Source organism: Lemur catta, chromosome 1 (genome assembly GCF_020740605.2).
Source record: "Lemur catta isolate mLemCat1 chromosome 1, mLemCat1.pri, whole genome shotgun sequence".
In the NCBI taxonomy this organism is placed as follows: domain Eukaryota; kingdom Metazoa; phylum Chordata; class Mammalia; order Primates; family Lemuridae; genus Lemur; species Lemur catta.
Window position 1 is genome coordinate 230,942,506 of NC_059128.1, and position 25,942 is coordinate 230,968,447.

The 25,942-nt window shown below is 37.7% G+C and overlaps 1 protein-coding gene across 5 annotated transcripts in view; it reads left to right on the forward strand.

The window, feature by feature from the left end:
* CFAP44 (cilia and flagella associated protein 44) overlaps positions 1-25,942 on the forward strand; it is a 94,551-nt gene that overhangs the window by 66,776 nt on the left and 1,833 nt on the right. For 4 of the 5 annotated variants that reach the window (XM_045540270.1, XM_045540274.1, XM_045540275.1 and 1 more), the window contains 10 exons: positions 1,308-1,485; positions 4,282-4,782; positions 7,041-7,244; positions 8,181-8,376; positions 12,417-12,527; positions 14,019-14,149; positions 15,221-15,337; positions 15,999-16,200; positions 22,243-22,403; positions 23,621-23,755. In XM_045540270.1, coding sequence (XP_045396226.1) covers positions 1,308-1,485; positions 4,282-4,782; positions 7,041-7,244; positions 8,181-8,376; positions 12,417-12,527; positions 14,019-14,149; positions 15,221-15,337; positions 15,999-16,200; positions 22,243-22,403; positions 23,621-23,755 — 1,936 coding nt within the window. The remainder of the gene's footprint in view (positions 1-1,307; positions 1,486-4,281; positions 4,783-7,040; positions 7,245-8,180; positions 8,377-12,416; positions 12,528-14,018; positions 14,150-15,220; positions 15,338-15,998; positions 16,201-22,242; positions 22,404-23,620; positions 23,756-25,942) is intronic. The other variant, XM_045540271.1, reaches the window with a different exon arrangement.

The following is a 25,942-nucleotide window of genomic DNA, read 5'->3' on the forward strand; positions in this document are numbered from 1 at the left end:
AATATTCTGTATAGTCAGAATGCTTTTTAAGCATTAAGAAATTTTTTGCTTTTCTAACATCATAAATATATTCTCCTGTATGTTCTTCTAACATCTTATAGTTTTGACTTCACCTTTATCTCTAACCATCTGAGGTAAATTTCTTTTTCAAAGAAATTTTAAAAATCTGATATTAGTTTCATTTAACAAGCATGTATTTTCATTTGTTTACTTGCCACCTATATACCTTTGGGGATATCTCTTCCTGTCTTTTGCTACTGTTTGAATACGATTGTTTGCTTTTTTACTGTTGAGATTTGAAAGTTCTTTATATACTCTAGATTCTAGTCCTGTGTCATATATATATATATGTGTATATATACACATATATATATATATACTTTGCAAATATTTTCTCCTAGTCTGTAGCTTGTCTTTTCATTCTCTTAACAGAGCATTTCATAGAGCAAAAGTTTAAAATTTTGTTGATGTCCAATTTATAAATTTTTTCTTTTATGAATCTTGGTTTTGGTGTCAAGTCTAAGAACTCTGCATAGCCCTAAATCCTAAAGATTTTCCCCTATTTTTCTTAAAAGTTTTATAGTTTTTCATTTTATATTTAAGTCTGTGATCCACTTGGAATTAATTTTTTATAAGCTGTGAGACTTAAGTTGTGGTTTGTTTTTGTGTGTGTGTGTGTGTGTGTATGTCCAATTGCTCTAGCACTTTTGTTGAAAAGGTATTTCAACAAAAGTGCTAGAGCAATTGGACATACACAAAATTGCTTTTTCACCTTTGTCAAAAATCACTTGTGTGGATCTATTTCTGGGTTCACTTTCTGTTCCATTGATCTATGTATCAGTCCTTTGTCCAATACTACATTGTTTTGATTCCTATAGCTTTAAAATAGGTCTCGAGATTGGATAGATTGATTCATCTCATTTTATTCTTTTTCAAGATTATTTTAGACATAGAAACATTTAAATTCTTAGTCATTATAAAAACACCCAATTTCTAAGGCTTAAAGTTATATTAAGGTAATAAATAATAATGTGCATTACTTAGAAGTGAACCAAAGTGATTCAGATTATCTCAGTATAATCTACTGATTGGTTTTTATTAATTTGACTATATGTTATTTTGCTTGGGATGCTTTGAAAATATTCATTAACTTCTAAAAAGTGCATGGGCTCTATAGACAAAAGTGACACCACTGACTCAGAATTATACTTTTGCTTCATGATTGAATTTGAATGTGTACCTATATTAAAGTAGAAAAATTAGAGTTTATTGTTATATTTGTTGTGGGTTGTCTATTTTTCTGATAGATACAAAAGTAAACCTGATGATGACTTTGAAGATCCCAAAGATCTTCAAGCCATCAAAGAAGCCCAGCTGTACATGGGAGATTTCAATCTGAAGACAGCACCAGACTACAGGATACCTGAGCACATGAGAATAAATGCTGCCAAGAAGGAAGAGGAACTAGGATACCTAGACACTCTGGTACTTACCCAGATTTCATGACAATGAGAAGGCACCTTGGGTTTTGAATTGAATTCTGCTAAAACCACCCATTTCCCTATCTGGTCAATAAATATATATGACCACAGCAATTTAGAACTGGAAAAGACTTTCATGATTATCTAACATGCCCTCTTTTTACAAATGAGGAAACTGAGGACCAGAGAGGACAAGAGATTTGTCTATGATTAGTTAGCTAGTGTCGTAGAACCAGCTTTCACGTTAATTATATGGCTCAATACCAGTTTCATGGGTGAAAGTATTATATTTTGTGAACTTTGAACCTCTGAAATTCAAACAAATCTTTATTGGGTTTAGATTTTGGCTGCCATGGACCACTAAGGGACTTAGGAAAAAAGGCCATGTTTAGCCTTTCTTTGCAGGACTTCCAGACTTTTTTAGGTAACTCAATACTAATCAATTAATATATTGCTTTTTGACTTTCTCTGCATTTCTCCAAACTGCTAGCAATCATCCTGATTTCTGATTTCCATTTTCTTATTAAAAAGTTCTTCTTTGTACCATATTAATTCCTTAATCACCATTTGAACTGACAAGTGACTTTTTACACTTAAAGGTTTAGAAGGCACCTAAGCTACCATGTTTTGGAGATTTTGATACTTGGCCATCTAATACGGTTGTGCAGGTTGCACATTTCAAGGCAAGACATTGCAGAGGGTGCCAATCATATCAAAGATATAGTATATTTGCATATTTTATTATTTTCTGACAAATGGAAATGAAATGTCCTAGGGGAAGGGTGTCTTTTTCTGTTCACCAAAGATATACATGCCAGCAGCACAAGGATCCTGACATGGCAATGCATAGCCACAAATAAATTTTCATAGCTCGTAACTCTACCTTACTGGTCAAAACGGACATTTTGGACATGGTATTAGTGACATTTGGATTATTTTTCTAACTGTTCATCTAAGGTAGTTCTTGTTTGTCCATCATGTTCCATCTGTCATCATAGAGAAATGTTCTTATCACGATTTATTAGTCGTCCATCCTGAAATTTTATAGTCTAGTTGGGCAGGTGTGATGTCTTTAAGTTAATTGAGTTATACTGAAATCTACTTTATTAAAATGACAGCATAAAATAATGTAGAATATCTTATTCTACAGTCAGAAAACCAGAGTTCCATTTTCATCTTTGTCACTTAAGCTATATGAACTTTGCTAAGTCAGGTAAATCTCCCTAAGCCTTTTACCTCATCTGTAAAAGGAGTATCAATACCAGTTAACAACAATAAAACATGTCTAGTCTACCTTACAGGGTTAATGTAATGGTTAAAATCAATAAACAGTTATTATTGTCATGGTCAAATTCAAAATCATTGAAAAGTATTAAGCAGGGTTTTTTAATTTTTTTGTTTGTTTGTTTTTGTTTTATTTTTATTTTTGAGACAGGGTTTTGCTCTGTCACCTGGGCTGGAGTGCAGGTGCGTCATCATAGCTCACTGCAACCTCAAACTCCTGACCTCAGGCAATCCTCCTACCTCAGCCTCCCCAGTCGCTGGGACTACAGGCACATGCCATGACGTCTGGCTAATTTTTCTATTTTTAGTAGAGATAGAGTCTCACTCTTGCTCAGGCTGGTCTCGAACACCTGAGCTCAAGTTATCCTCCTGCCATAGCTTCCCAGAGTGCTAGGATTACAGGTGTGAGCCACCTTTGCCTGGCTTTAAGTGTTTTAAAAATAGTTTATTATCTATCCTTTTCCCCCAGTGTGTTATTTGAAAAAGTAGCAAGAAAAAATTGGTATGGAAAGAGGCTCCTCAAAGAGGTAGGCCTTACTGACAGAGTGATTTGGCTTTGTTCCTGTAGACCTAATCCTCATCCTCCGGGTACTTTTCAAGTGGTTCCCTAGTCACCCAAAGTGCTGCCTTTAGTGTTTAAACCTCAGTGCTTTAAAGCCTTATTTTCAAGTATGCAAAACATCTCATCTTGTTATGGTATTTTTGCTTCATGGGCAGTAAATATATAGGTTAAGTTTTGTAAGACTGCTTGAAGAAGTGCCTTTAGATCTTTTATTTTTTTAACTATATATTTATGCAAAGTAACTCCTAATGGCCTTTAGACCATCTAGTAGCCTAATTGCACACAGAGGGTAGGGTTGCACGTGCTCTTAGGCTCTGGTAATGGCATTTAGAAAACAGACCACGGAGAGAGCTGGTAATAAAAGAGCAATGGGCATTTATAGCCCCTGTGGCTGGAGGCAGAGACATGGCTTGGCTTAGCTAAATGGAGAAGGAACCAAGGAAAGATCCTGGAATCTCTTGGTGTGACACAAGGAATAACATGTGGCCTAAGTACAGCATGAAAATAGGCCAACCTGTAGTTTGGCCCTAGGTGGGCAGCCGTACATGAGTCTAAGGGATTCGAGGTTCCAGCAGGGAAAGGCAGTTAGTGGCTGTACCTTCTCTCCCTGGGGAGAGTGTCCCGCTGAACACAAGGCTGCAGGAAGGACTTCCATGGGGTAGTGAAGGGGCACAGAGGACCTCAGCCATACGAGCCAGCTAAAGGGAGCAAATTGTGAAACACAAAGGGATACCAGAGGTCACCTCAGGCTGTCCTACCATGTTGGAGGAGCTAAGTGAAAAAAACCCTAAAACCTAGAGAAAAGGGTAACTTGGTGGTGAACGGGGTTTATCAGACACATTCTTATCTTGAATTTTTGCTAAGCCTATGAGTCAAGGGACAAGAACAAATCATATTTCAAACTGTGCTTTGTAAGAAGGTTGTCTTTTGTTTCCTTCCTCTTCTTTTTCTCAGGCCCATGGAAAGAAACGTCACATGAATAAGTGCATCCTCTCTCTTCGAGACCTTAAAGTGGCTGTCATCGAGGAAATTCAGTGCCTGGTACAAGAACTGAAGAGCATTCAGTCAACTCTTCACAGATCCAAGCACATCCCCATTCCCCAAATCCCTCAGATATATCCGGACGAAGTTCCAGAGAAGAGATTTCAGTATAATGAGGAAACTCTCCTAAATTTTAAGCAAGAGCAGATGAAAAAGGAGGATGAAAAGCCCCCCCAAGTAGAACAGTCAGGATCTGGAGGCTCAGGTGGAGGATTTCTCAGACTTTCTTCTGAAAAGGATGGGGATTTGACGACACGAGACTCATTATCTAGATCATCAAAGCCATCAGGATTCAGTCTGGATATTCCAAAGTTTCTGGAATTTGAAAAAGCAGAGCCAACTGATGTGGAGCTGGAGATTATGAAGAGGGATGAGATTAAACACGTGTACATGCAACAGTATTTGGTCAACAGGGTAAGGGGTGAAGCTGTTCCTATTTGAAGCTAAAGGAAAGGAGAGCAGGGGAACAATTAGTCCTCCCCACCCTTCACCTTATGAAAATCATTGTGCCCTGCCCAGAACCCTGGAGCTTTTTAACTTTTTCTTTTTGGAAAGCTGACTAGGAGTGAAGGGCAGATCCATGTTTCATTTAGTTGGCATCTAACTGAAGTCAGGGAGAAGGGGAAGTGGAGGAGCTGCTTTTGGGTGGTGGACAGAACATAATTAGAAATCTTCCAGAGAATCGGGGCACTCTACTTGTCACAGCACCCTCTTCCTCTAATGCCTAATTTGCTCCATTAGTGGCATGTTTACGGTGATTACTGGGTTTGAAATTGTTCTGGAACTGGAATGGCAACTGTTTTTATTTCTAGGAAAATCAGGACCAGACTTAGGTCCAGTTGCACAGGCTGTGCTCTGAATATGAAAGGAAGAGGACCTTTCTTGGATAGAGAGCTCCCTGTTGCCAGCCACATGGGATCTCCTTCCTCCATGTGTCTTTCCAGCCCCATCCCGTGATGCCCCCCCATAGCTTCCCAGCCTTATTCTTCACCATTATCTCAACTTTTTCTAGCCTGCTTTCTCACTGTTCCTGCCTCTCCCCACTCCCCCTTTCCCTCCCATACCATTCTGAGTTTCTTATCTGTGCTTTTTCGTTTGCTATTTTCTTATACCTGTGATGACTTCCTTCCAGAGTTGAGTCATCCATCATTCAAAGCTTCGCCCAGTTCCAAACCCTCTCCAGCACCTTCTGCCCACATTACATACTCTCTCCTTATTTCTAAACTCCAGTTGCCCCTGTAATCAGCACCTCACATTTTACACTAATTTTTCTTGATGTTTCATGTGTGTTTTGTCTTGAAATTAGATTGCACCATTCTTGAGTCTAAGGCCACATATACTTCCCCTGATTCCCCCACATTGTCTAGGCCTAGGATAATGCCACACATAATAGATAGTCAGTCAAAAGTTTCCATTGGTTTAATTGTAACTAACTTATTTATTTTATTAATTTAAAAATATGTATTGGAGATTATATGATAGGTGGGTAGTAGGAATACAATACTCAAAAAAGACACATTCTCTATCCTCGCAAATAGCTCTATCTCGCAATTGGAGCGAGAAAAAATAAATGTAACCCTTACAAACTTGGAGACCTATATGGTCCAGCTTAAGAATGGTGTTGCAGTGAAGAAAATATAGTCCTAACTCTGAAGAAATTTAGGAATAATTCACGTTTGTTGAACAAGCATTAAGGAGGAACCCACACATGGTCTATAGCCATTAATTTTTTTCTTCTCTCTTCACTCTCTCTCTCTTTTTTAGTCAAATTCCCTAGTAATTTCACTGCCCCAACCACACAGAGCTCTTCCTCTTCCTTAGCCCCTAGTCTGGGCTCTCACTCACTGTAGGCTTTTGATAGTGGAGGCCCCCTCTCACGACAACCTAATGAAAAACATAGAATGGGTCGACTCTTCCTATTGTACTGGTTTCCTTGGGAGAATCAGTCCTTGATGTTCTCTCTTGACCTATTCATCTCTTTTGGGATGAGGTAGGGGAGAGCTGTGCCAAAATCAGGTAAAACTGAGGACTTAAAATATTAGAACCACAGTGGAATAAGGTCTGGACCAGGACTTGAGATACTTAGGTTCTTAGCCCACCTCTGTAACAAATCGGCTTTGATTTCAGGAAAATCACTTTTGGCCTTTATTTCTTCATCTGTAAAATAAGAAGATTGAATAGGTTTTTTTTTGTGGCTCCACGATTATATTTATGTATTTAAAAATATTTACCATTCAGTAGGTTTAAAAATTTTCAAAATAAGAAGTTGGGGGAAATATTTATTTGTGCTTATTATATAAAAGTCAATGTAGAGATACCATGAAGAATAAAGAGAAGACAGGTATAGACACTAGCCGCTCAGAAAGCTATGCAGGCTGTACAGCACAGCAAGGAGGGCATTCTTGGTTGATGGCTTCATCAGTGGTGAAGAAATAGCTGGAAAGACTGTAGTTACAGAAATCCTACCACTTAATAAATTAATTTATACAAATTTAATGCAATTGATGAATTAATTTATGTGAATATACATACACACACGTAATTCCTCATCCATAATAGGGGCATACTGAAAAAATGCTTTTAAACAAATTAGTGCTGTTAGATAGTTTTAAAATGCATTTACCTATTCTACTTAACTTCTAATATATCCTCAAATCTCTTTTCCACCTCAGATCAAAGAACTGATTGTCACTTTTGATGCAGAACTCCGTGTCCTGAGACATCAGAAGCTGAAACTAGATATTCAGATAAAATTATCTGATCTGCACCACGTCACGTTATTTCAAGAAATGCTTCTCCTCAAGAATTTTGAAAAACAGGAGAACATACTTCAAGAGCGTGTTAATTCCTCAGACAAAGAGGAACAGTTCATGCAAGTATGAGCGGGCAGGAGAATCATGGCTGGCAGCTCCCTTAGTTATGGAGGGAACTTGATTCTTTTCTTACTTTTTTTTCCTTCTTAACTTAATTTTCCCACTTGTTCTAGCTCCCATCTTTTTCTTGTCTTCTCTTCCCTCCTCGTTTTTCCTGTTATTCCTACTTACTCTCCATCTTTAGTATCTGTGGTTAGAGGTAAATAACAGATATTTTAGTGAATTTGATCTGACAGTTTATAAGATAGAAGAATAAAATGTTCAAAAGTGAGCCTTGTATTTAGTTTATTGATGGATTTCAAAAGTCTATATTTTTTGCCCCAGCTATCATATGAAATAGAGTTTTGATTATATGTTATCCTTATGAACATAACTGGAAAAGAAGTTGTGAGTTTCTTAAGTATGATAGCTAGTTTCAGTGTAATATATGATTGAATATCACAGGAAACAAAGTTTGTTATATCCATATATTAAATTTAAAGATATAAATTATACTTATTTTTGTTTTAAAAGAAGAAAGATTGTATTAAGTAGATATCATATACTGAATAATGAGTTTTGGGGTATATCAGCTTCACTAGAAATGATGTGCCTTTTGGTTTTAGTTATCATATATAAATACAAAAATGTTTTTGAGACTACGCATGCAAAAATATTGGCTGACATCCACATGTCAATATATTTCTTTAATTTAGATTTTTTGAGGGAGCTTAGCATTAAAAAACTGATCTGATTCTGAACTTAACTGACTTTTACAAAAGAATTATAAAATTTTAACAAATAAATGATGGCTCTGCAAACATCAGTAAATGTAAACTTCTATTAAGAAGCCTTTAAAAAATGTTTGTGGACTGTAACCTTGCATCGTAAAGTTGCTCTCTGAACCTGGTTTATCAGAAGTATTCTATTTGTCTTTCGTTCTTGTTTTTATTCATTTAGTGGAAAATAAATGAAACTCTTAAAGAGATGGAAGAGAAAAAGAATGAAATCAGTAAGCTCCAGGACCAAGAAAAGGCACTATATGCTGGTTTTCAAGCAGCGATTGGAGAAAACAATAAATTTGCTAACTTCCTCATGAAGGTCCTAAAGAAGAAGATTAAGCGGGTAAAGAAAAAGGAGGTTGAAGGAGATGCCGGTTTGTATTCCTTTCTTACATGTCATCCTGTTTTCTCTCATTAACATGAAATAGAGAAGCAACTAAGGGACCTATTAGATACCCTATTGTTTTGATTCCAACATAGACAATATGGAGGCACTGTGGCTGTTGAAGAGGAGAGGATATAAGCCTTTAGGTCTTTAAACATCTGGAATCTGTGTGTGTATGTGTATGTGCAGTGTATCTGGTATGAGTTGGTATGGGTAGTTTAATTTAATAAGCACATCTTTTGTGTGTTTATTTGCCATCTGTATATCTTCTTTAGTGAAGTGTCTTTTCTTGTCTTTTGTCCATGTTTGAATAGGATTGTTTGTTTTTTACTGTTGAGTTTTGAGAGTTCATTATATATTCTAGATATTAGTCCTGTGTTGGGATATGTGGTTTGCAAATATTTTTTTCTTGGTGTGTAGTTTGCCTTTTCATTTGCCGTAGCACCATTTGTTGAAAAGGTTGTCTCTCTCCCATTGAATTGCTTTGGATCTTTGTCAAAATCATTTAGGCATATTTGTGTGGATCTATTTCTAGTTTGCCTATTCTGTTCCACTGATCTTTGTGTCTATGCCTCCACCAATATACTGCAGTCTTGGTTACTGTAGCTACATATTGAGTCCTGAAATCAGGTAGACTAATTCCTCCCACTTTATTCTTCTTTTTAAGAATTGTTTGAGCTATTTTATCTTTCTGTATTTGAAAATAATCTTATTTATATCTGCAGAAAATCTTGTTGGAAATTTGATAGTGATTGTGTTAAACCTTTGTATCAATTTGGAGAGAACTGTCACATTTACTACATTGGGTTTTCCCATGCGTGACACAGTATGTCTGTTTATTTAGATCTTTGATATCTTTAATCAGCATTCTATAGTTTTCAACATACAATTCATATGCATGTTTTGTTAGATTTATACCTATTTCTCTTTAGTGATTTTAAGTGATATTGTATTTTTAATCTCAGTGTCCTCATGCTCATCACCATTAATTGATTTTTATATGTTTATCTCATATCCCATGACCTTGATTACTAGTTCTAGGAGTTTTGGGTAGATTCCTTGGGAATTTCTGTGTAGATGATAATTTTATCTACAAATGTGAGCAATTTTATTTATTTATTTCTGATCTTTATGCTTATTTCCCTTTTCTTGCCTTCCCGCATGGCTAGAACATTCAGTACTACATTGAAATAGAGTGGTGAGAGCTGACGTCCTTGCCTTGCTCACAGTCTTAGGGGGAAAGCATTCAGTCTTTCTCTGTTAAGTATAATGCTACCTGTAGGTGTTTCATAGATACTCTTTATCAAGTTGAGGAAATTCCCCTCTTCCTCTTTTTCATAAATTTTTATCATGAATGAGTGTTGAATTTTGTCAGATGCTTTTCTACATCAATTGATGATCATGTGATTTTTTTAAAAGCCTGTTAATATGGTAGATTACATTGGCTGATTACTGAACCAGACTTGCATTTCTGAAATAAATCTTTCTTGGTATAGTATAAAATTCTTTTTATATATTGCTAAATTCTATTTGCCAATATTTTGTTAAGAAATTTTGTAGCTGTATTTATGAAGATCATTGGTCTATAGTTTTTTTTTTTTGTTTGTTTTTGTTTTTTGTACTGCCTTTGTCTGGTTTTAATATCAGGGTAATACTAGCTTCTTCATATGAATTAGAAAGTCATCTTTCCTCTTTGATTTTCTGGAAGATCCTGTGTAGAATTGGTGGTAATTCTTCTTTAAACATTTAGTAGAATTTTTCAGTGAAATTGTTTGCACCTGAAGATTTCTTTTGAGGGAGTTTTTAAATTACAGTTTCAATTTTCTTAGTAGTTACAGGGCTATTCAAATGATCTACTTCATTGAATGAGTCATGATAGTTTGTGGGGTTTTTCTGAAGAATTGGTTTATTTTGTCTAAGTTGCCAAATTTATATATGTAAAGTTGTTCATAGTATTTATTTCCTTGTTATCTTTTTAATGTTTACAGGGTCTGTAGTAATATCACCTGTTGCATTCTTGATATTGGTAACTTGTGTCTTCACTTTTTTTTGTAGTCTTGCTAAAGGTTTGCCAATTCAATTGATCTTTTCAAGAACAAACAGCTCTTTGTATAAGCGATTTTCTTTATTGTTTTTCTCCTTTCAATTTTATTGATTTCTGCTCTTTATGATTACATTCCTTCTGCTTGCTTTTGGTTTATTTTGCACTTCTGTTTTTGGGATTTGAGGTGGGAGCTTAGATTACTGATTTGAGACTTTTCTTCTTTTCTAATTTAGTGCTTTAGCTGCATACCATACATTTTGATAGTTGAATTTTTATTTTCTTTCAAGTCAATATAGTTTTTAAAATTTTTTTATTTCAAAATATTGATTAAGGGGATACAAGTGTTTTTGTTACATCGATATCTCTTACAATGCTTAAGTAAGGGCTTTTGATGTGATCACCACAATAATGTTCACTGTACCCAATAAGTAAGTTTTTATCCCACACCCACCCTCCCACCCTCCTCCTTCATGGTTTCTCATGTCCTTTATATCACTTTATGCCCATGTGTACTCATCTATTAGGTCCAACTTATTAGTGAGAACATATGGTGTTTGGTTTTCCATTCCCGAGATACTTCACGTAGGATAATGATCTCCAGTTCCATCCAAGTTACTTCAAAAGACATTATTTCATTCTTTTTTCTGGCTGAGTAGTACTCCACGGTATGTATGTATGTGTGTGTGTGTGCGTATACATACATATACACACACACACACACACACACACACACACCACATTTTCTTTATCCATTCATGAATTGAAGAGCACTTAGGTTGATTCCATATCTTTGCAATTGTGAATTGTGCTGTGATAAACATTTGAGTGCAGGTGTCTTTTTGATAAAATGACTTCATTTCCTTTGAATAGATACCCAGCAGTAGGATTGCTGGGTTGAATGGTAAGTCTACATTTATTTCTTTGAGGAATCTACATACTGTTTTCCACAGAGGTTGTTCTTATTTGCAGTCCCACCAACGAAAGCTTGCCCAAACCCTCAAAAACAGATGTGTTTTAGTATTCATAAATTTTTATATTTTGTAAAGATCTTATATATGATACTGTAAAAAATCATTTATGACACTTTTTAAAGAATAAGGCAGAGTTACTCAGGGCCGCTATGACAATGGGGTTTTGTAGTGAGGAAGAGAGATTGGGTTCAACTCTGAATAAAACAAGGACAAGTGAAGATTTATAGCCAAGGAGCACAGTGGGGATCAGTGGAGAGAAAATTACTAAGGAGTAGGATAACTCTTTGCTAGACTGTCCTAACTGGACTTTCACTGAAGACAGGCCAGGTTGATAAAATATCAAGTGTAGGGGGATGAGGAATTTGATTACATATCAAGCAAGTGTTGGGGGGAATTTTTGCTAAACTGACTCAGCAGGATTCTTGCTACAATTGGACTAAGTGGGCTAAGGACAGAGCCTAAGGTCAGGAACTAGCAGAAAGAGGCCTCAGAGAAGACTGACTCCAGTTTGCTTAAAGGAGAGAGTCTTTGTCAACATAACACCCCCTGCAAAGTCTGGTACAAGAACCCAAAATCAAATACCTCATACTTCTGCAATGAAACGTGAATATTCACACTAAGTAGGTTAAATAAAGACTGTAAAGATCATTACTTCAGTTCATATAACTTAGGAAGATCTTTTCTGATTTTAGAGCCTTCTGTGATTTAGGAATTGTGGGCTTATTTCACCTGTGTGTGTTTCAGGTGGGTTATGACACAAGCAGCTTGGCAACTTGCTCTCAGCCCCATCTGACTTGATGCAGTGATAATCTGCACAACTTCCTGCAGACATTTGAGTTTGTGTTCTCTGTGTCCTTAACCATCTTAAGCTCTTCTAAAAATATTGAGTAATTTCCTGCTTTTTCTCTTTGTTATTTTTCTAGTGACTGACTCACTGAGAAATAGTTTACTTTAAAAATCTGGTATTTAGTTTAATAAAGGAACGTCTCTGCTAACAGTGTCCTCTCTCTTTAGATGAAGATGAGGAGAGTGAGGAATCAAGTGAAGAAGAATCCAGCCTGGAGAGTGATGAGGATGAGTCTGGATCTGAAGATGACGTTTTTGATGATTCTATCTGCCCAACAAGTAAGTTGGATAAAACAGTGTGTTCTCTGTGAACTATGGGGATGGATTGACAAGACTGAGAAAGCCCTTTTTTGTTTCTCAAATCTCTGATAATAAAATTTAAGGAAAGTGTGGTTTAAAATGTAGGAAGTATAGTCTAATGAATAGGTTTTTTAAAGTATAAGGGTATTTATTCATTCATTCAACAATATGGAACTTCTACCATATGCCAGGCACTTATCTGGTGTTAGGGACACATCAAAGAAATATAAAACAAACTCCCCCACCCTAGTGGAGCTTACATTCTAGTGGAGGAAGACAATAAATATGATAAGTAAATTAAACAGAATCTTAGAAGGTGATACATGCTATGGGAAAAGAAGTAAAGGGAGTTTAGGAGTGAGGGTGGGGAGGAGAGGTTGCTACTTTAAATAGCATGGCCAAGGAAAATGTTAATACTTTTGGGGGCTCTCTGGATAATTTGTTATCTGTTCCCTTTGGCAGCCGTTTATGAGTGACAAATTAAATAATCTGCAGACAATCAACAGTTGACTCAGTTATTATAAATTATGTAGCAAGTTTCATTTCATAGAGAAACACCAGATAGTAATTTATATATATTTTTATAATTTTTTGACAAACTCATTCAAATTTTTGTATTCCCAATCTGTTTTGTAAGGGCAATTTGTACCGGTTTCCTGGAAATGGTTGGTGATTTATATTCACTATTTTCACCTAGTCTGGAGCAGCCAGACCAACTCTCATAGTCTCAATAGATGAATGGTTGAGTAGAGAAAAAACAAATTTTTCTGGCCAGTAGTTTGTTTTTCTAGACATTTCAAATAAAGTTTTAGTTAAAGTTTAGTTTCAAATAAAGTTTAAATCTTGTTTTACTTTTGAAAAAAACAATCGTCTTAAAATCATAATATTTTTGAGAGAAATAGAGCATAAAAACTTTAAAATACAATCTGTTATTTTACAGCAGGATGAAATGGCTTGAACAATGACTCACAGCTAGTATAGTGGTAGAAGTAGGCTAGAACTAAGCTTCCTACAGTCCATTTTCGTATTCTATTCTTACATTCTCTGTCTATCACTTGGTGGATACATGTGGCTCTTAGGGTAACATAGTGGAAATAATAGAGAGATGATGCACTTGAATTCTATTCTGTCGTGTACCTGTTAGGGTCTTCACCATAAAATGGAAAGAATAGTTCCTACCTTGCAGGGTCTATGAGCCTTGAGTGAGCACATAAAGGGCCTCACACAAAGCCTGGCTCAGAGCGTTGCTCAGAATGTCAATGTTAGTATCATTGTTGTTAATACGACCATAGTTATTAATACTATTATTAATTTCCACGTGGAACAATGGGGCCATATGTGTGGCAAAAGCTTGCTAGAGTGGTTCCACAAATAGACACTACTGATTCTGAAGCTCCAAAGTTCATACTTCTAGCACTACCACATTCCAAAACAAACAGGGCTGCTTTTTAATTTTAATTCTCTTTTCAGATTGTGATGTCGGTCTTTTTGAAATGGCCCTTCAACTACGAGAGAAAAGGCTGGACATTGAGGAGGCCTTAGTTGAAGAAAAGAAAATTGTTGATAACCTCAAAAAGGAATACGATACATTGTCCAAAAAAGTATGGTGGTCTGCGTACTGACTTATCCTCTCTCAAAATGCTACACATCCGCCTAGCTATCATATTGCCAATGACAGTGTTAGGATTTCTCCTCAGAAAAGAAACATTTCAAATGTCACAGCCAGTTTTTTTCTCCTTAAGCACAGTTGTGGTGGGGCCATTGCTCTTTTGATGATTAGACTATTTATCTCAGTCATTGGTCTCCAAACTTTTTTGATGACATTATTCTATAAGTAAAAAAGAAATAAAAGCCCCTCCCCTACAATAAATGTATATATATTTATAAATAGTATTCATGAACTATTTTACTAATATATTTTGTACTTTATGAAACACAAAACCAGAAATTAAAAAAGAATGAGATAAAAGTAAATAGAAATACAAACTCCGATGTTTCATCCTGCACCCCACAAATCCTTTTGTAGGTCCTCTGGGTGCATGCATCCCATGTTGGAGACCGCTAAGCTGAGCTGCTGGTATAATATTGAGAGATTTCTGCCTTACATTCTCATTTTCCCTCTTAGGTACTCCTATCTAGAGCAACATTACTTGACTTGATTAATATTCAGAAATATTCTTGATAGATTTTTTTTCTCCTCTTGCAAATAGAAAATGATTTGGAAAACTTTCAGGTTTTCTAGGAGATGAAGGATGTGCTTTAGAAATACTGTAATTAGTGGTTTCATTGCTTTAAAGGGCTTTTTTTCTTTAATTTATTGCGATCATTATGACCAAACAAGATTCCCTCCATTCTGACAAAGACATTCCACACTGAGGGCCGCTTTTCATGCAGAAAATAAAAGGAAGATGAAGATGTGTTTTCTGAGCTCTTATTCACCAAAGCTTTACAACTCTGGGGACATAGAAACAATTGAAAAAGTGGTGTGGATCATAACTTGACAGAAAAAAATACGCATTTCCTGGGTTGCAAACTGGGACTGTGCACTTAATCACAGCCCAGCAAAGGAAGTCCTGCTTATGCTTTACTTCCTCCCAACATGTCGTCATTTACCACCTTAGGTATATGCTCATTGAATCTTGTTACCATTTCACACACGGGGCTTTCTGCAGGTAAAAATCGTGGCGACTAATCTGAATGCAGCCGAGGAAGCCCTGGAGGCCTATCAGCGAGAGAAGCAGCAGCGGCTGAATGAACTGCTGGTTGTGATACCGCTCAAGCTCCACCAGGTGATGCCTCTGGAGGGGTCGCCCCACCCTGTCTGAGCGGAAAAGTCATCACACCCAGGCTTTTCCAGAGAAAGATCCATGGGTCACTAGTGGGGAGAATCATGGTCCTTTGCTGAGAATTCTACTTGTAGAATGATGCCCAAACTTTTCTTACCCACTGTCAGATTGGTATAAAAGAGTAACATCAAAACATGCATACCTCTCTGTGGCCCATTGTCACTTTGAAAGTCCAGTCATGTCAGGTCAGGAGAAATGAGGAGCTGTGACTTAAGAATGGAATGGCCTGGAGGTTGAAGCCTTGGGTATCACATACGTGTCCCCCACTTTCACACCATCTTTAAAAAGACAGGAACTAATGATGCAAGAATGATCTTCACTTAATCTCTACTTATTATGGAGGGAGGTAAACACAACAGGAAAATATTTTCTCTTTTTCCCCACTCTCTGTTCATTTCCACTCTCGACTTGACTTGCAACTTACATTAAGTTGCAGGAATACATAACAGTGAGAGAAAAGGCTCATTGTATCTTCTTTTGTCAGGTTAAGAGAAGAAGCTGTGCTTTTTAAAAAGAAAAATCCTCTTATGCTCTCTATTACCTTACATTTAGTTTGTTTCTTTGTCAGTTTTGTCTTTGATTTTGATTGGTTTTGTTTTTGCAGATAGAGTATGTGGTACTTGGAGAAATACCTAGTGATCTTTCTGGTACATTGGTCTTCTCTAACCAGTCCTTGGGACGGCTGCAAGAACGAATCGTACAGCTCCACGAGGAGAATTCCAAGCAACAAAAACTTAACAAAGAATGGCGGGAGAGACGTAAACGGCTTGCTCAAGAAAAGAGGGAGATGACAAAAACTATAAATAGTGAGTATCTCAGCCCATGGCCTAGCTAGTAATATTTATTGGTAAGAGCGGGAATATTTATTGGTATCAAGCGACAGTTTCCAGCTGTGAAAACAGTCATCAGATCACCTTTGCATTTTACTACTTACCATTTCTCCTGATACCAGGAAAAGATCATTCTCCTATGTTAAAAGGAGAACTCCTTTATCACAGAATCTGCTTCTCTTTGTGTGTGATTAAGATGTAGAATAATATCACCCATGTACCCACTACCCATCTTAAGAAATAAAACATCGAATATATAACTGAAGCCCCTTCTCTTTCTAATACTATTCTGCTGCGCCTTCCCCAGGGGTACCCACCAGGTATGTACGCGTGCATATGTGTGTATCCACGCACAATACATAGAACTACCTTGCATATTTTTAACTACGATGATATTTATACCATTTTATGGTTAAGTTATTAAACCATTTTTTGAGTTCTCCATATTGCTACAGAGAATTTATTCATTCTAATTGTAATATTCCATTGTATGATATAAAAGAGTTTACTTCTTCAGTCTCCTGTTTATGGATATTTCTAATTTTTTGTTATTACACACGATGTTACAGCAAACCTTCTTGGAAACATCTACTCGTGCCCATGTGTGAGCAGATGACTCCCTGGTACTGGGATCTGTGGGATATAAGGGGATTTGTGCACTTTCAGCTCTCCTGGGTATTGCCAAGTTGCCCCCCAAAGTTATTGAACCAATTTATCCTCCCCCAGAAATGTGTGAGAATTGCCCAGGTGCCATGTTATCAGGAATTCTTGATATTATCAGACTTTAATATTTTTGCCAGTCTGGTGGATGTTAAGCTATATTTCACTGTGGTTTTTATTCACGTTTCCTTGATTGCTGGGAGGTTGAACATCTTTACATACATTTATTTGCCATTTATTTGTTTCCTTTTCTGTAACTTGCTTGTCATATCCTTTGCCCATTTTTCATTTCTATTTTTTATTTGTTTTCTTATTGATTTTTAGGGAGTTTTAAATATATTCTTTTTGTTCATTAAATGCACTTCAAATCTTCTAGTTTGTGGTTTGCCTTTTTACTTTTTCTAGTGTATCTTTTTGGAATACAGATGTTTTAAATCTTAATATAGTAAATTTTATCCATCTATTTATTTATGGTTTGTGCATTGTATGTGTGTGTGTGTGTGTGTGTGTGTGTGTGTCATGTTTAAGAAATCCCTTCCTATTTTGAGGCCATAAAGATTTTTTTGATCCAACAATTCCATTGCTGGTATCATATGCAAAGGAAATGAAGTTAGTAAGCAGTATGTGGAAGAGACATCTTCACTCGCATGTTCGTTGCAATATTATTCACAATCACCAAGATAACGAAGTGTCCATAAACAGATGAATGAATAGAGAAAATGTGATATATATACACAATGAAATACTATTCAGCCTTTAAAAAGAAGGAAATCCTGTCACATGGAACAACATGGACGAACCTGGAGGACATTATGTTAAGTGAAATAAGTGAGGGAGGCACAGAAAGACAAATATGGCATGATCTCATTTATACGTGGAGTGTAAAAAAGTTGAATTCATAGAAACAGAGAGTACAGTGGTGGTTACCAGGGTCTTTGGTGGCAGGGGAGGGTGGGTGGTTGGGAAGATACTGGTCAAAGGATACAAAATTTTAGTTAGTCAGAAGGAATATGCCCAAGAGATCTATTGTACAGCGTGGTGACTATAGTTAATAACAATGTATTATATTCTTAAAAATCGCTGAGAGGAGATTTTAAGTGTTTTCACAGAACAAAAAATATAAGGATGTGAGGTGATGCATGTTACTTAGCTCAATTTAGCCATTCCACAGCATATACATATTTCAAAACAACATGTGTACTACAAATATGTACAAATTTTGTCAATTTAAAACATATTTTTCTATAGTAGTGTTCTTAACATTTGTGTTTTTAATTCTCCTGGAATTGAGGTATGTAAGATGTATAGTGCAAAGATAATTATCTTTTAAAATAATTTTTATAATATTTGATAAATGGAACATATGTATAAGTAATGGAATATTACAACAAAATGAATCTTGTGAACCTACCACCTAACTTACTGATGATGATATTACCAATACCGTAGTGTCTACCTGTGTGCATTCTCTCTATCCCATTCTCTGTCTGCCCACATCCAGAGATGGTCACTATTCCCAATTTTGTATTTAGCATTCCTTTTCTTTAAAAAAAAATAGTTTTAACACATTTATATGTATTCCTAAATAATATATTGCTTTAGAGCTTTATAAAAATACCATATGTAGCCTTTTGAAACATACTTTTTCAGTTAATATTATATTTCTAAGATCAGATGTGCTATTGCATGTAGCTGTATTTTCATTTTTGTAAAATACAGTATCATGTGATTATACTAAAATTTATTCATTCTTCTCCTGACAGTGGGCATTTAGACTGTTTCAGGTTGTTTTTGCTTTGATAATTTGGCTGTGAAAGTTCTTGTAAGTACAACAGCTGGGTTGTAGGGCATATAAATGTCTAACTTTAAAAGATAATGCCAACTTGTATCCCAGAAGTTTACAATCCAATCAATAGTACATAAGAGTTCCCTTTGAGCTACATACATCATTGAAAATATATAATCTTATTAGGCTTCAAAGTCTTGCCAAATCAGAAGGTATAAAGTGATAACTCATGTTCTTAATTTGCATTTTCTTAACCACTAATGAGAGTAAGCACTTTTTGTATGTTTTGAGCCTTTAATGTTTCCTATTTTATAAATTGCTTGTTCATGTATTTTGTTCATTTTTCTATTGATTTGTTTGCCTTTTAAAAATTGATATGTAGGGGCCAGGCAAGGTGGCTCACGCCTGTAATCCTAGCCCCCTGAGAAGCCGAGGCGGGAGGATCACTCGAGGTCAGGAGTTCGAGACCAGCCTGAGCAAGACCCCGTCTCTACTAAAAATAGAAATAAATTATCTGGACAACTAAAAATATATATAGAAAAAATTAGCCGGGCATGGTGGCGCATGCCTGTAGTCCCAGCTACTCGGGAGGCTGAGGCAGTAGGATCGCTTAAGTCCAGGAGTCTGAGGTTGCTGTGAGCTAGGCTGACGCCACGGCACTCACTCTAGCCCAGGCAACAAAGTGAGACTTTGTCTCAAAAAAAAAAAAAAAAAAAAAAATTGATACGTAGGAATTTATTTTTTTGATATTAACCTTTGTTGGTTATGTGTTTTCCAAATATCTTCTCCTGTTTTAGTGTTTTCACTTTTATAGTAGCTTTGATGAACAATACTGCCTGATTTTAATTTATCGATATTTTATTGTAGGCTTAATTTTTTTTTGAGACAGGGTCTTGGTCTGTTAACACTGGGCTGGAATGCACTGGTGTCATAATAGCTCACTGCAACTTCAAACTCCTGGGCTAAAGAGATCCTCCTGCCTCAGCCTCCCCAGTAGCTGGGACTACAGGCATGCACCACCATGCCCGGCTAATTTTTCTATTTTTTGTAGAAACAGGGTCTTGCTCTTCCTCAGGCTGGTCTTGAATTCCCGGTCTCCAGTGATTTTCCCACTTTGGCCTCCCAAAGTGCTAGTATTACAGGCATGAGCCAACATGCCCAGTGCCTAGGCTTAATAATTTTTAAATTTATTTTTTAAGTTGTGGTAAAATATATAAAATATACTTACCATTTTAACAATTTGTAAGTAGACAGTTCATTGGCATCAAATACATTCACATTGTTGTGTAACCATCACCATATCCATGTTCAAAGCTTTTTTTCATCTTCCCAAACTGAACTCCATACCCATTAAACAATAACTTCCCATTTCCCTCAACCCCTAACTCCTGGAAACACCATTCCACTTTCTGTCTCTCCGAATTTCACTACTCTAAGTACCTCATATAAGTAGAATAAAGATTCTTTATCTTTTTGTGACTGGCTTATTTTACTTAACAGAATGTCTTCCAGGTTCATCTATGTTGTAGCATGTGTCAGAATTTTCTTCATTTTTAAGGCTGAATAATATTCCTTTATGCGTATATGTCGCATGTTGTTTATCCACTCATTTGTCAATGGGCACTTGGATTGCTTCCACCTTTTGGCTATTGTGAATAGTGCTGCTATGAACCTGGGTGTACAAATATCTGTAAGTTTCTCTGCTTCCAATAGTTTTGGAAATATACCCAGAAGTGGGCTTGCTGGACTACATGGCTTAGAAGTGATGGGTAACACTGCAGTTAGTTTGCTGTTGCCTTTCTCCATTCCTAGACCCCACAGGGAAGATGAGGAGAGCTTAGAACGTGGGGGTGGGAAGGGGTAGGTTCTTTCCATTCCAGGGAGGGCAGAGCTTATGGCTAGGGGGAAGGTGGGTGGTGAGTGTTCCAGAGCCTTTATGTCCCCAGTGGGTGCTAGCTAGTCTAATCAGCTTGGGAGAAGGACATTAGGCTGGCTTCACAAGGGGAATGGCAAGGACCAGAGAACATGTCCTAGTATATGAGGCTGCCGTGGGAGAGGGCACCCCCTTATTTGGGGCTACTTGAGGGGAATCGAGGTTCTTACTGAGAGGGGCCTCTTACTGAGGGGCCTGCTCTTATTGAGCAGGCAGCCACAGGGTGGCACACATGCAAATAATTAGTCCATCACTGCATTTGCATCACTGATTACTATGGCCACCACATCATGCTAGTCCACGGGGCACTCCTCACATAGGAGAGAAAGTGAATGGTCCCTGCCTGGATCATGCAAAGTGGCAGCCAGCCATGCCAATTATGCTATTATACTTCATTATAACAATTTGCCTGAATACACATTTCTGCACTATAATTGCCAGCCTGACAACATAGTGAAAACCCATCTCTACAAAAAATAGAAAAATTAGCCCAGCATGGTGACACACGCCTGTAGTCCCAGCTGCTCAGGAGGCTGTGGCAGGAGGATCTCTGGAGCCCCAGGAGTTTGAAGTTGCAGTGAGCTATGATGATGCCACTGCATTCCAGTCCAGGGAATAGAGCAAGACCCTTTCTCAAAAAAAAAAAAAAAAAAAAAAAAAAAGGATTGTACTATCTTGTTACATTTTAGGGCCTTCAAACTCCATTTAGGGGACAGGGGGACAGTCTGGTGACTGAGAAAGTCTTGTTACAAGACTATATTTTCTTGGAGAGCTCAAGCCCCACAAGAGGAATTTTCTCCTAGTGTTCTGGTGTTTTCACATTGGAGAAAGGCAATAAACAAAAGTAAAAGATATTGCATGTTATTAATATATGGAGGTAATTGATAAGAAGAAAAACTTAAGGTGGACTGAGAAAGAGAGCGCTGAGGTCCACAGGAGGCAGGGGAAGGTGACATACCTGTTGAGATGGGGTTCTCCAGCCTCAGCGTCAGGAAATGAGTCTCCCTCGTCTCACAGCTTTCAGAAGTGGGCTGGGAGGAGTGAGCCATGTGGCTCTCTGGGGGAGAGCAGTCCAGACAGAGGGGGCTGAGATGGGGGTGACCCTGGCATGTTTGAGAAGCAGAGAGGGGCCAGTTGGTCTGCAGTGGAGCATGTGAGCAGGAGAGGCACAGGCGGGAGAGGAGGCAGGACAGATACAAGGACCAACAGGCCATGCAGGGCCTCGGGCACCACTGTAAGGACTTTATTTTTACTTGGAGTAAGCCAGAGACTTCTATTAAGTGTCTGCTCTGTTCCTAACACTAGATGCTCTAAAGCTCAATAATTTTAAAAAATTGAAAAGTTCATAATCCAGTTGGAGCCCGCTAACAGTCTGACGAGGGGCAGATCCGAGCATGTAAGCCAGCTGGGAAAAATAAGTCAGTTTTACACAGGATTTTGAAGATGAAAAGACAGTGCTGAAATGGGCATTTTAAATGAGGAAAGCGTCAGGCAAAAAGTCACAGAGGAAAAATCGACTGGCAACGTAAAACCTTTTACTATCTTGCAAACGCTGTTCCCTAGAATTTTATTGTTATAGGTTGTTCATTTAATAATGGGAGCCATGGCACAGCTGGAGACAGTGACTGTCTTCTTTTAGAAATGGAAGAAACGGTCCGTCAACTAATGATCAGCAAGTTTGGCCGAGTGATAGACCTAGAAGCCCTTCAGACGCTTTCTGTTAATACAACACTTGAAGAACTGAAGATCAGAAAACTTCAAAAGGAGCTCTTGAATGCAAAGGAAATGAAGATGTGGGAGGTGAGGAGGAGAAGGGCAGGTGATCTGCTTTGATCGAATCGAATCGGGGTGGAAGGAAGAAGTCCTGGTGAGCTGTAAGTGGTTCCTGGGAAGCAGCTGTGCGGCTGGAGCCGGGTCTGTGAGTTCTGTGTGGCTCCCCGGGGTCTGAGGCCTGTCTCGGCTTCCTTACCGTTCACTTAGTTGGAGGAACTTGTCTGTCTTGGAGTGAAAGCACCAGCATCGGGTTTAGGAGTTCAGGTTGCATATAAATATGATGCAAAATGGATGAAAGATTATAGAGAGACCCACTTTGAGGCCTACATTAATCTATAAATTCTCTGAGAGTGTTAAAAATGGAATGCTATCTTCTGAGGATTCTAATTATATTAGAATTAGCTTTTGCATGCTGTTCCATTTTGGAAATTACAAATCATCTCTAAGTAATACATTTTATAACCGTGCATACACTGTTTGGCTGGTAGGGCCTTAGAACCTGTGTCCCTGAGCCATAAGATGAGAGTGCTCTGGTTCCAGCCTGATTCAGAGATGGAAGCTTTTACAAAGATTTAATAAGCCCACAAATCATTATGACCTCTCCGATTTCCTGTCTTATCCCATCAGCAGATGGGGTAGGAGCAGAGGTTCCTAAGTGCTATCTTGTCCAATGGCCCAGTCTCATCTTTGCTAATCCAAGATTTACCACTGTACTTTGAAGAAGCAAATTATTTAAGTGTTCATCTTAATGGAACTGGTCCCTGTAAGAGGACTATTGGAGATAATCTGTGCAATCTAAAATAATTTGTTGCAGCAAAAAGAGGACAAAAGAAAGGCATTCTAAAGATGTATGGCCATTCAAGCCATCTACCTTAAGGATCCTGGGCCAACACTGGGGAAAGAGCAATATATGAAAGTTTGCCACTTAAATCATCATCCTTCCTTTTACGTAATGAGTATGTAAAAGTCTGCACATTAGTTTCATTCCTCACCCATAGAGCAATCTGTGTCTATCTTATTTCTACCCACAAATATCCTTGAGCTTACTTACATTCTTCTTATCTTTAATCAAAGCAGACCCAGTGCAGTTGTTCCTGGCTGCGTCTTCCTATTGGCTTCTGATGACATTTCGATCTGTGCATATTGCTCCATTTGCCTGGTGATTTTGACACAATCTGGACACTCATTTTCTGTATCTCCTCGCTTATTCACTTAATCTATTTTGCATCTTCCTTCCCTGGTAGGAAAAGATTGCACGAGTACGATGGGAACTAATGATGAAGACAAAAGAACACACCAAAAAGCTTCATCAGATGAATGATTTATGTATTGAAAAGAAGAAACTTGATTCTCGGTTGAATACACTACAGAACCAGCAGGTGTGTTCCTTTTCTTCAGACCCTTTTTCAGAATTGAGAAAGTTCCGTAGGGGTGGCTATTCATAAGAATGGCAAGTGCTGACATTTAAACAAACCTTGACCTTGGACCACTTCCAAGCCATCTGGGTCCCTGAGGACCCTGAGTTGGTATCAGCCACATTACAGTGGGCCTGAAGCACTAGCTTTATTGAATGCCTTTGGGTACCATGAACTTATGTAAGTACAGTCTTTAGCAGTGGTCCCCAACCTTTTTGGCACCAGGGACCATTTTCATGGAAGACAAGTTTTCCACAGACTGGGGTGGAGGTTGGGGTGGGAGGAATGGTTTCAGGAAGATTCAAGTGCATTACATTTATTGTACACTTTATTTCTCTTGTTATTTATTGTAATATATAATGAAATAATTATACAATTCACCATAGGTTGGGGAACCCTGATCTATAGGGTTTGCCTTGCTTCTAAAGAGGGATGTTATTTAGGTATAAATAATGATGCCAGTATACTCCCTGAGTTTGGTGTCTAACATCCATTTCCAATCTGTTTATTTCATTTGACCTGAAGTGGGCATCTTGAACTGTGGGATCTACATGGTACCTTATTTAAATGCTTGTTACTTTTTGTGGGTTTCAACTTGCTGTTATATAAATATTAGTGAGCCTAACATAGTACTTAATACATAGTACATGGTGAATGCTATTTATTAATAAGTGTTCACCTGACTCAAGCCTTGCCTTTTAAGGAACCTAAAACCTATATGACATAGTCTAAACTATATGTCACATGCTTACAATATTATTTGCAAAAATGCCAGTAGTTTCTCTTGGACTTCTTTGCTTTATATTTTCTTTAAGCACCCTGGAAACTCTAAGCCAGGTGTTCTCAGAGAATGGTCCCCTGAAGAACAGAATCAGCATCACCTGGGAACTTGTTGGAAATGGAAATTCCTGGGCCCCACCCCAGATCTCCTGCATCAGATACTCTCCGGGAAGGGCCCAGCGATCTGCATTAATAAGCCTTCCCGGTGATTCTGATGAATGCTAGACTTTAAGAATTCCCTGGCCTAAGCAAAAGTCCCAAAGTTAGAAAGAATACTGTTTATTCTGTGAGGAGTGAATAAGAGGATTTGGGAGGTTTATAACTAGAAGTTAAATATGAAAGGAAGGCAAAAATTTAAATATCGAGGGCCTCTTATCCATTGGAGAATTTTTGAGTGGAGAATAAAGAAAATCTTCACAGACTAAGCAGTCAGCAAACATTTGTTGACTTGATGTGTTTTGATCAGTCCAGATGCATTAGTGAGGAAAGAGCTCAGAGGTGGGTGATTAGTTGAATGGGAAAGGAAATTACTAGTATATGTTTCTTTATATAGTGTATCTTTACGTAGCATATCCTTACATGTATAGTTTCCTTACATGGGATATCTCATTTAATCCCCAAAACACTACTTTCCAAAGCTCAGAGAAGTTACGTAACTTGCTGAAGCGCTCAGAGCTAACGCATAGTGAAATTAGTTTTTAAACCCAGGTCTGTCTGCCTCCAAAGCTGACTCCATTGCTTCTTACAAACATCAAGGTGTGAACTGGGATGTAGTTGGTAAAAACAAAAAAGCAAGTGTCAAAAGATATTTCAAAGTAAGAACAGCCAAAATTTGATTGAATATGGTGAGGAGAATGAGGGGAAACTTAAGGTGATTTCAAAGTGACCAACTGGAATGACGTGGCATGAGCTCGTATATCAGGCATGCTTTAGCTACAAGTAACCAAAGCCCCACTGAGAGTAGCTTAAAGAAATAGGAGTCCTTTTCCTCACTTGACAGAAATCTGGAGGGAGATGACTACAGGTTTTAGCATATGGGCCCCTGATGTCAGGGCCGGTACCTGCGATTCTCAGTGTAGACTTTAAAGTCTCAAGACAGCTACTCCAGCTCTTTGTTTCATACCATGCGCAAGCCTCTTCTGTCCTTCTTATTAAGAGTGCAAAAGTTTTCTGATTACATCCACTTAGCCACCCTAGCTGGAAGAGAAAATGGGTAGGACTAGTGTTTAGTTTTCACAACCTCTAAAATAAAGGTGAGCAGGGGAGAAGAGGCAGAAGGGTATTGAGTAACCCTTACTTACTACGAAGGTCTGCCATAGTAAATAGGGGTAATGGAAAAATCATGGACTTTTGGCTGCAGGCAACTTTTTC